The sequence below is a fragment of the Temnothorax nylanderi genome, unplaced genomic scaffold (genome assembly GCF_030848795.1).
Source record: "Temnothorax nylanderi isolate EJ_2023f unplaced genomic scaffold, tnyl_v1.0 TNYL_tig0028_pilon, whole genome shotgun sequence".
Classification (NCBI taxonomy): Eukaryota; Metazoa; Arthropoda; class Insecta; order Hymenoptera; family Formicidae; genus Temnothorax; species Temnothorax nylanderi.
In genome coordinates, this window is record NW_027249090.1 from 1100871 (window position 1) to 1111921 (window position 11051).

The 11051-nt window shown below is 40.1% G+C and overlaps 2 protein-coding genes across 4 annotated transcripts; both read left to right on the forward strand.

Moving 5' to 3' along the window:
* Positions 1-3363: 3363 nt before the first annotated feature.
* Positions 3364-7990, forward strand: Hrd3 (HMG-coA reductase degradation 3). 2 transcript variants are annotated; one of them, XM_071702168.1, is made up of 7 exons: positions 3364-3502; positions 4039-4604; positions 4723-4970; positions 5047-5526; positions 5655-5883; positions 5989-6395; positions 6492-7990. In XM_071702168.1, exons 2-7 carry the CDS (start codon positions 4091-4093, stop codon positions 6918-6920), a joined length of 2307 nt encoding a protein of 768 aa, XP_071558269.1. In that variant the 5' UTR covers positions 3364-3502; positions 4039-4090; the 3' UTR covers positions 6921-7990. The 2 variants fall into 2 exon arrangements, with proteins under 2 accessions (XP_071558269.1, XP_071558268.1); XM_071702167.1 differs by lacking the exon at positions 3364-3502 and adding an exon at positions 3568-3941.
* A 239-nt stretch (positions 7991-8229) lies between these two features.
* Positions 8230-11039, forward strand: LOC139770299 (cilia- and flagella-associated protein 157). Of its 2 annotated transcripts, XM_071702178.1 has the most exons (6): positions 8230-8653; positions 8748-9019; positions 9104-9257; positions 9447-9996; positions 10428-10562; positions 10912-11039. In XM_071702178.1, exons 1-6 carry the CDS (start codon positions 8532-8534, stop codon positions 10942-10944), a joined length of 1266 nt encoding a protein of 421 aa, XP_071558279.1. In that variant the 5' UTR covers positions 8230-8531; the 3' UTR covers positions 10945-11039. The 2 variants fall into 2 exon arrangements, with proteins under 2 accessions (XP_071558279.1, XP_071558278.1); XM_071702177.1 differs by lacking the exon at positions 10912-11039 and having other exon boundaries at positions 9447-10432.
* Positions 11040-11051: the final 12 nt, after the last annotated feature.

Genomic DNA, 11051 nt, shown 5'->3' on the forward strand with positions numbered 1-11051 from the left:
GAAATACTTTCGCGTCATACGCATTGCTTAAAACTTTTTGAACACAACTCGTGTATATAACCCCGGATAACCAAATCTGTCGAGAACATATTTTGTGAAAGTGTTTGCTGCAAATTTTGTCGATAGAATGCTTGCAGAAATATAACAGAATATGATGGCAGGATTGACTACAAAAACTGAGCAAAATCTACCATTTCGTAACTATTCAAAATTTAAATAATGTATTCCATTTAAATATTTATGAAATAAAGCGTCAGCTACAATGGCAGCAGGAGTATACAGTAAGACGTAAGCAGTAAGTTATTGACTAAAGGCCGTGGCACATAGAAAAACGTAGGCAGTGAAACTTATAAGCAGTAAGGAAATCAACGGTATGGATTCGCTACCGCTTAGGGCCGTGCCTTAAGTTCTTGACTGTGATTGGCTGATTTGCTTACTGCTTAAGTTTTACTGCTTAAGTTTTTCTATGTGCCACGGCCTTAATGGGATTTTTACAATTCAAGAATAATCGACTGCGGTTGGTCAATAGCTTACTGCTTACGTCTTACTGCATACTCCTGCTGCCATTGTTGACGACGCTTTACAGATATGCTCGATTTCTATATACTGATAATCTACTGTCATAAATTATATCGGCAGGTTTTGCCGGCAAAACACGAGTTTAATGTAAACGCAGATAATTATACCGGATCTGTTGCAATATCTCTGAGCTGCTACCAATCTATTGCGGGCACTTTGCTTACTGTCTCGACGGAATTGTTTAATCGCTGTCTTGCCAGCTGCTGCAAGGAGAGCGCGCAGCGAGACATTAAAGGAAAAAGGCTCAATACAAGAAGCAATTAAATTTCATCTCTTTGGATGCTTTTCCTTTAGATTAATACAGTCGCAAACGTCTTAAAACTTTGACGGGATATATGCGCATCACCTTGAACATACATGCATTATGATTAAAAAATACAAATATATAATTCATATTATTATATTCATTGAATTAATATCGTATAAGTTGCAATTTTTTTGAGTCTTATACGCGTTTAACACAACTAATGTTGTTTTGGAATATGTAGGCATTCTATGTATAGAATTTCGAAATTAGAGTGGTCGATAGAAAATAAATTGGCACGTATAATCTTTTTTTTTTTATCAATATTTTCAACAGAAGCATCTTAATAATTTCTGTAATTTATTAAAACAAGAAATTTAAAATCCGTTATTTTGATGAAGGGATAGTTATTCTAGTGTTAATCTTTTACTCACGTAAAACGTACTGTCATATATAAAAATCTAAATAAATGCACGAATATTAAAAAAACATGCTCCGAACACGTGAAAATTGATGCAACTTTACGTGTTGCGGCATTTTTACATATAATATTATGACGCCGCAATGTATGTATGTATGTACATATATTAATTGCCTTCCATTTCCGGATTGAGTATTTTCAAATCACATTCAAAATATTCGGTTTATAACTCAGGGTTGCGTTCGAGAACCACGCTCTTAGCGCCAGAGCGTCGTTCTATCTTAATTCATTACTTATGGAAAGTTGAGCAAGGACGCTAAGAAAGTGGTTTTCGAACGCAGCCCAGAATCGTGTCCGATTGACATTTTAATTTTTTAAGATGTGAACAGGTGCCTTTGACAGGTGTGAAAAGAATTTGAACAAAAGATTAAGAAACGAATAAATTAAATCGATCAATAGAAATTACAATCTACATGCGTCGCGTCCAATTTCAAAATGTCTGACCCGGAAACAAAAGACATTAAAGGCCCTTGCACAATGCCAGGCAACGGGCAATAGGAACAGGAAATAACCAAAAATTCGTTAATTACAACCTAAAAAATTCGAATGCTACGATTGGTTGGCAACAGGCGATTAGGCACAGAATTTTCAACGTAAAGCCCCTTGCACAATAGGCGATAGCGACAGCGACAAAGTTGCCGACAAAGGTATAGCTTTGTCGGCAACTTTGTCGCTGTCGCTGTCGCCTATTGTGCAAGAGGCTTTACGGAAACCCTGTGTCTATTGCCTGTGCCACTGTTTATTCTGCATTTATACATGATTTCTGATTTCTATTCCCTGTTCCTATTGCCTGTTGCCTTGCATTGTGCAAGGGGCTTAAGTAACGACGTCTACTATGGCTGCGTTCCGATATTCACCGCCAGTACTGAAAATCTATAGTGTACGTAACGTAAACTATAGATTTTCAGTACTTGCAGTGAATATCGGAACGCAGCCTTATATACACGATTTCACTGCGTTCAGAAAACGTAGCAGAAAACGTAGATCGACCTTCGGTAAACGGATCTGATTGGTGGATTCAAACGTGTCACAAGCAACTGTTATTCAATGTTATTGGACGGTTGCGCGGTTGTCGCACAGTCCAAACACTTTAAACGTTAGTCCATTAGAGATTGGAGTAATCGAGAGGAAAAAAACTCTTGGTATTTGAATTATCCCCGTTTTTATGAAAACCTCAAAAAAAGAATCATGTGCGGATCGTTTATATAGCGTACTTAAATTTGCGTATTTATGTAACGACTTTTACTATCGTGCTTATCGTGCATTATTGCTAGTTCCATGTTATATATTTAATTTATCTACTACCCAAATCAGCAAAAATATCGGTTCTATATTCGAAAATTAGCACGCTCACAGCTCACATCTCATAGCGCTCACGCATGACAGATACAAAACGCACAAAACTAGCTTCATAGCTGCGGCATGTAGCTCAATAGCTCACATGGTGGATCAGATGCGATTTAAACACACCGTGTGCCGCAGGTTTTACGCTATATAATCCATAAAAGGGGGTTAAAAACGTCCACATCATCCCCCAGCTGGTAGAGTACCTAAAAAAGAAAGGAAAATCTATTTGCACTTGTACGTGCAGTTGGGGCAACTTGATGGCTCAATTAACACGTCGGAGCCGTCGAAGACACTATATGAGCCGATTTCACAGTCTCCGATTAATGTGATCCTCCGATTAAACTCACTCCTGCATCTCTTTCTAACTGTCCCCCTAGAAAGAGACGAAGAGTGAGTTTAATCGGAGGATCAAGTTAATCGGAGACTGTGAAATCGGCCCTATACAGTTAGACGAGCGCCGGAACGCACCGCCTTATGTCACGCGCTCAAAAAATCCGGACTATTTTGAAAAATCCCCCCGGACGTCCCCGGACGCCCATAATTCGTAAAACTAGGACAAATCCGGGGAAAACCGGACGGATGGCCAGCCAGACTATACATTATTATCATGTTTTCCCCTACTTATCTATTCTTATCTATAATATATATAAAGGCAACGCGTACCTTACGTTACGTCGTCATTACGCGTCTCGAGCGAGGGCAAAGGACAAGTGTAACGTCCAGAGTTCTCAATATTTCAAAAGAATAAAATATTCTCCCTCCGTCATACGACTTCGCAAGGTCGGTCGACGTGTCGCTGATGTTGTGATTGTTGCGCGCGGACTGCGCGGTGTAAACAAGGTGTAAGTCGTGTAAGTGTGTAACACGTATTCTTGGATTCTTGCGCGGCGACTGCGGCGAGTGCGGCGACGCGGACGGGGCGACGGGACGGGCAGCAGTGAGCAGCGGGCAGCGCGCTTATTGTTATGGCGATTACGCGCTTTTAGCGGAGCGAACAGCTGACTCGGCTGATGTTTTCCCGCGCGGGGTTTCGTAATAACGCGTGTATCCGGTGTATCATCATCGCACGAGTCGCGAGGTGCGGCGACGGCGACGGGTTCTCGAACGGTTCGTAAAAGGGTTCTTCGCGGGGCCGCCCGCGTTGTTTTTGTTGACACACGTCCACGTCCACGTCCACGTCCACGTCCACGTCCACGTCTCGGTCTCTCGCCGCGGGAAGATGCGTATTGACGTGTCCTAATGACGTAATTGGTCGAAGAGGCGAGACGGTTCTCGCGAATGTCCACGTATGTACGTATCGAGTGCCGATCAATCGCGCGCTCTCCCCCGGTGTAAAACCGCGTGCCCCGTGAGGGCGACGAGCATGTTAAGGTCACCGGCGTTGTAGGTTCTGTAATGAGGTGGTGGGCTCGCGTTTAAAATTCTCGCCCGCGGAAGCCATGAAGTCCAACGGAGGCGTCGTGTTCCTGCTGCTCCTGGCGCTGTTCCGCCTGAGCACCGCCGAGCTCGAGACCGGCTCGAAGAAGCGCGACGACATCACGCAGAAGTCGAACAGCAACGAGGAGACCGAGGAGGAGGTCGCGATCGAGGATATGGAGAATGCCTTCGAGCAGCTGCGCGAGCTGAGTGCCCTGCGCGACAGGATACTGAAGCTCGTCCCGGCCTCCGATCCGATCTACGAGAAGATCAGCAAGCAGACCGCCAGGACCGCCTCCGGCAGGAAGGAGTACGGGGAAGGTAAGACGGAGGCCGCCAGCAAGGAGACCCTGGAAAATCCGGGGACGAGAAACGTATGGATGAAGACAATGATAGCTCAGACCAAGGACACGGACTCCTTGGTTATAAACGAAAGGCCATTGGATGAGGAGGATATGGAATCCTGGGAGGCTCAAGAGCTGTACGATACGCTCGAGGAGGAGGTCCAAGAGCCAATGTCCCTGGAACAACAGGCAGGTACGTCGGATTTGGATACGCTTCGTTCTCGTTGAAATGGCATAATTACACACACACACATTTCACTTCTGCTGTTTCTTAACGATCTTGATCTTTATTGCTACAACTGTTTTTCCAGCCGAGCAGTTGTTCAAGAAAGCGGAAAGTATCATAAATGCGATGCGTGCTAACAAGCACGAAGGTTATAGGCTGCTCGTCGAAGCGGCCAAGTTAGGCCATCGAGAGGCCAGATCGATATTGGCGTGGGCGAGATTACTTGGAACCCCCTTGGGCCCAACTTCTCTGAGAGTAGCTATTGACGACATACCTAATATATTTAAAGTATTCAAGGAACTTGCAGATACAGGACTCCCATCTGCTCATATGGTATATACACAGTATAGAGTGTTAAGTTTTGGCGGAGAGAGAATTTTATAATTGGTTATTATATTTTTATATACAGGGAATGGGATTTTTATTTGCGACTGGCATTGGTGGCGTTAATGCGTCTCAAGGAAAAGCATTACTTCATTATACCGTAGCTGCTCTTGGTGGTGATGTTCGCGCTCAAATGGTAATGGGATACCGTCATTGGGCAGGTGTAACGACACCGGCCTCTTGCGAGCGTGCTTTAGATTTTTATCGAAAGGTAGCGAAGAAGGTCGCGGAGGAGGTCTCGCTGAGTGGCGGTCCGGTAGTTCAACGGGTTCGACTTTTGGACGAACATGAAAACCCGGGATATACTTCTGGAATTTTTGATCAAGATTTGATAGAGTACTATCAATTGTTAGCCAAAAAAGGCGACACTCAGGCACAGGTTGGACTTGGACAGCTTCATTATCAAGGAGGCAGAGGAGTTCCTTTGGATCACGAAAGAGCTGTGCAGTATTTTCAACACGCTGCCGACGCTGGCAATCCAGTGGCTATGGCTTTTCTTGGAAAGGTAAAATGGAATCTTGATAACAATGCTTGTTGTTATAAGACAATTATATACAATTTACTATAATGTATGCAAAATTGCAGTTTAATATATTCCGATTATATAATATTCTTTTTCACATGTATTTACAGATTTATTTGGAAGGAAGTGAAATTGTTAAGCAAGACAATGAAACAGCGTATAAATATTTTAAAAAAGCTGCAGAATTAGGCAATCCCGTAGGCCAGAGTGGATTAGGTCTGATGTACTTATACGGAATGGGAGTAGAAAGAAACACTGCTAAAGCACTACAATATTTCAATCAAGCTGCAGAACAAGGTTGGGTTGATGGACAATTGCAGTTGGGCAATATGTATTTCAGTAAGTATATGTATTCATAATTGCATAACCATTCTGTCTTCTCTCTCTCATTTACATAGATAACCGCCTACTGCTTTGTGACTAATACTTGAATTTATTTCTTAGGTGGCATAGGTGTTAAGCGGGACTACAAAATGGCAAACAAATATTTTAATTTAGCCAGTCAATCTGGTCACGTGCTGGCATATTATAATCTCGCTCAGATGCATGCTACGGGCACTGGAATGATGAGAAGTTGCCCAACAGCTGTGGAATTAATGAAAAACGTTGCCGAAAGAGGGAAATGGAGCGATCAATTGATGGTGGCGCATTCCGATTACAGAGAAGGCAGAGTGAACGAGGCATTCCTCAATTATGCCCTGTTTTCCGAAATGGGTTACGAGGTTGCGCAGAGTAACGCGGCATTTATTTTAGACAGAGCAGAAACCGATATTTTATCGGAAGAGGAGGGCTTAGTTAGGGCTTTGGCGCTATGGGCGCGAGCTGCCGCGCAAGGATATTCCGCTGCGCAGGTAGGTGTACAAATCGAAATATTTTACTGACAAAAATAGCAAAATTTGTGTCTGTATTTTGAAATGCATTGTGAGGTGAGTTCTGTTTTACTTCAGGTGAAGCTTGGGGATGCGCATTACTACGGCAGAGGAACAAAAATTGATTACGAAGCTGCTGCGGGCCATTACCGTTCAGCGTCCGATCAACAACACAACGCTCAGGCCATGTTCAATTTGGGATACATGCACGAACGCGGCCTAGGTTTAGCTAAAGATCGACACTTAGCTAAACGATGCTACGATTTAGCCGCGGAGGCTAGTCCTGATGCGCGAATACCTGTAGCGCTAGCTTTGATCAAACTTTCTTTCCTCTTCGGCTTCGATTACCTACAAGAATTCAGTTTAGTCGATCAATTGGATAAGTGGGATCAATTGCTCGGACAAAACTGGGATCTGTACCTTATCGGATTTCTCACAGGAATGCTTAGTCTTATTATATACTTCCGCAGACCGCAGCCACCTCCCCCACCAAGACCTGTTAACTAAATTTTGTACTTTCATTCATTTTATCTCATATACATATATGAATATACATAGATTTTTCTAGATTAAGATTGGAAAGAATTTTATAAGAGATTCGTATTGGGACATCATTTTTTATAACATCCTTCCGATGGTGCAAGTTGAATAACCTCGAGTTCAATATTTCAGTGCGTTGAATGTATATATCGTAGTAATTTACTTTTCAAAGATTACGTCTAAATTTGTTGAAAGTTGTATAACGCCATAATTGATATAATTTATAATATTTTAATTTAAATTACTTTGGTTACTTCTCGTATGCTAATATGTGGACTCTAAGCTTAGTTCCTAGTTTATAAAGTTCCATTATTAAGCTCAATATCATGTGAGTAGGGAAATTGTCCATAAATGAACAGATTTATTACGAATAATTTTTCGAGTTCCCTCTTTTTGCAAAGCAGAATGATATCAATAATTTATTTAAATTTGCAGTTCTATATATCATATTTTCTTATATAACATTAAACTATCTTTGCAATAATATTAGTTCATGGTAATTTTGTACAACTAAATCACTTATATATACTTTTTTCAGTGACACATTTGTAATTATCTTAGATTACACGTGATACATATTAAAATATTGCTGTAATATAAAATACGAATTAAAATTGTTGATTATTTATCTAATAAAATTGTTTTATTGCCAAAGAATATTACAATCTTTATGTGCATGATATTGCAGTGGCTGTGTAAACAATTGTAATTGTGCAAAAAGATTAGTTTGTATATACGCCAAAATTGAGTGAAATGAAAATGTTGGAAGCGTGCAAGTGTCATTGATACGTAAGCTGCGTTCCGATATTCACTGCCAGTGCTGAAAATCTATAGTGCACGTAACGTATACATGTCATAGATTTTCAGCACTGAGTAGTAAATATCGGAACGGAGCCATAGTATATACCAAATATTGATATTTCTTATATTAGGTATTTTTATTTTACAACTTGTTCTATTGCATTATATACAGGACATACCAGAGTTTATAATGTAGCCCATAATATTGCAACGAATAAAACCAAAATACAAATTTATTCCTTTGTTCTATCATACTATTAAAGCAGAAACTTAATTGATATTTAAGCAGTATTAGTGGATAATTTGGAATATCCTGTATATGAGTATTACTTGCTATTTGTATATTATATTTCGTTAATATTTCCTTATGTAATGAACTTTTATTATGTATAAGAACGATGTTATTTTAATTGACATTTTATGTTAAATCACATTGTGTTGACATTTATTCACGCTTATACCTTGATACTCGTGCACTTATATACCTTTGTAGAAGATATATTTTGGTTTGTTATCTCTTTACTATGGCAACGGAGAGAAGGAGATACAATTCATACAATAGATAAGTTGCATTGATGTTTGACGTTTGACGTTGTGTAATGGCCACAATGCAGTAATTCCGATCGAATTTAAAAATTTTCTCGACTCGGTCTTTCATAAATTTCGATTTAACACACGACATGCTTCTGATATAAATAATTTAAGATAAAGTAATAAGAAAAATTTGGGAGTGCATGCACGGAGAACAACGCATAACTAGCGTATAAAAGTAACAAGATGTTCAAAAAGAAGAAACGTGGAGGTGACAAGGAGAAGAAAGTACGGAAAAAAGTGGTGAACGAACGAGAAACGGTGTCTTATGAGCAACAAATTCTAGACAACAATAGACAACTGTCACGGTTTGTTTCATTAAGAATCGAAGCCAACACTTTGCTTCTTACTTCCGTCTCTGACTCGCGTTTAATGACGTTATCCTCCTGATATTGCTTCAAGGCTACGCAGCCGAAATGAGGAGCTTGAAATCGAGGTAAAGAATTTGGCGAAGAAGTTCGAGCAGCTGAAAGAGGACCGATCTGACATCGTGGCGCATTTGAAACGAGACTTGGAGGGAAAGATGGAAGAAGCTCGCGAGCTGAACGAACGTTTATTGGCGATGGAAGAACTGAGAAAGCAGGAGCAAGCCGAGTACAAAAAGAAAGAAAATGCAATGGAACAAGAGTACCATACTATGGAAAGCAACTTAAGCGCTGAAGTGAAACTCGCAGGTAATTGCAAAATATTATCACAATACAGGAGCGAAAAAAAAATATGAATAAAGGAAAAATTGTGTTCTATTTACTTTGCGTCAGCTGGGAAGCTGAACGCATTGGAAGACTGGAGATTAGCCCGTTTGGATTTAATGCGTAAGTTCGAGGTGCAAGAAGAAGAAATGGCGAAACAAGAGGAATCGCAAAAGACGACGCTATACGAAACGGAGAAATCAGTCATTGTTGCCAAGGCTAAGTAAACAGATCAATCAATAAAATATGTCCCTTATTATATTGTAAATGTCACATTTGAATAACAGCTACATGGAGCGTTTCCAAAACCCATGCGATATCTATTAAGATTTATATATCTCGGAGATAATTCTTAATAAATTATTTAAATGTCATTTAATATATAATCAATCAAATAATCCTATATTTTTAGAATGCAAAAGGAGATGGAAGAACGATTGAGGCAGCTTGCACGGGAATTTAAGGAAGCGACGAATATCCGTATAGCGGACGTGATGCACAACGCTGTCAGGAGAAATATCGCCCTGAATCACGAGCTAAATTCGATGTTGAAGGTCTGCCAGGACCTGGAAACGCGGAGCGCGGAGTGCAAGGAAACCGATCGTATGCTCAGGCTGCAGTGCGAGCTGCTCGAGGGCGAGGCCAGGATTGCGCAGGAGGACGCGACGAGGCACAGACGTGCGATGCACGAAATCGCCCAGGAGCACGTGGACACGATCCTCGAGTATGGGCGAGTACAACGTGAGAACGCGAAGCTCGGCAATTACGAGCAAGTCATGGATGAGTATAGGGCGAGATGCGTGGAGTCGGAGGAGAAGGTGAAGGTTCTCGAGCGACAATTGGAGGAGACCAAGCAAGCCCGGAAAAAGGTTCTGGAGGAAGTGCGGCAGAAATGCGAGGAATTTGATAAATTGAATAAGATCTTGAACGAAGCCAAACAGTGCGTTCTGGAAGCGTTACAGGTATCATTTCTTCATGCGAGATATATATCTGAGATACGGAGAGTATATCCTTTCTCGATGGCATTACGACCCAAGTCGAGTCTTGGTCTCTTGGAGAAAACTTGGCTTCTTCCTAGTTTTGTTACAGTCACAATTTTTATAGGAAGGGATTGTAATGTAAGCCTCTTGGATGTAGAGAGTACGGGGTCATAAATGTTTAAACGCGTGAAGTTGCATGAAGAAATTGAATTATTAATAATTCAACAATATATTATATTTTTATATATTTTATATAGATATTATTATTGAGCATTTATTAAATTATTATCTCAATAATTACAACGCGCGAATATTTAGATTACGAGCACGCATCGCGAATGTGTTCCAATACGTATGTAATTTAAAGCATTTATATCCTTGTGTGCATGATACAAAAAAGCATTTTTTTTCAGTTGCAAGAGCATGTCTGCACGAGCGACATATGTACTTCATGTTGTGCCGATCAGAAACAGAAGATTATTAATTCACTCCAGAATATACTCGAGAAGCATAACATTTCCAACATAATCGAAGACCATGATTCACAGGTAAAATACGCAATACAATGCCACGCAAATAAGAAATATATGCAACACAGCTGGAATAATTTTACATCGCTTCAGTATTATTTTTTTAGGAACATAGGTTCCATTAATATTAGAAAAATTTACAATTAGAAAATTTCGAAAGATTTATGAGCAACACGGTTGGTAATAGTTTGTCTCCTAATATTTGTATTTCTTGAATGAGTTGATAATTTTTATATATATTATAAAATATTTAGATTCTTAAAAACACATTTCTTTTAAGGATAACAGTAGAATGTGTGCTATTTTAATTAATATAGAAATAGTTCCTTAAAAATATCAAAGAATATAGTACTACTTATAATTTTAGATGGAGAAACCCGAGCCTGAATCTTTGGAGTAATATTTCTTATCCTAACTTCCTTCATCTCGAAGAGCGTATAAAAAACGCACATACACGCGAAACAAAACTAATTGACTTTCGACCGATATTGGCATGCAGAAAGGCTA

Coding starts and splice junctions, on each gene's coding strand:
- LOC139770299 (XM_071702177.1), top strand. CDS start 8,532: ATGTTCAAAAAGAAGAAACGTGGAGGTGACAAGGAGAAGAAAGTACGG. Junction 8,654..8,747: donor AACAATAGACAACTGTCACG/GTTTGTTTCATT, acceptor TATTGCTTCAAG/GCTACGCAGCCGAAATGAGG. Junction 9,258..9,446: donor GTCATTGTTGCCAAGGCTAA/GTAAACAGATCA, acceptor CTATATTTTTAG/AATGCAAAAGGAGATGGAAG.
- Hrd3 (XM_071702167.1), top strand. Junction 4,971..5,046: donor GACTCCCATCTGCTCATATG/GTATATACACAG, acceptor TTTTATATACAG/GGAATGGGATTTTTATTTGC. Junction 5,527..5,654: donor CTATGGCTTTTCTTGGAAAG/GTAAAATGGAAT, acceptor ATGTATTTACAG/ATTTATTTGGAAGGAAGTGA.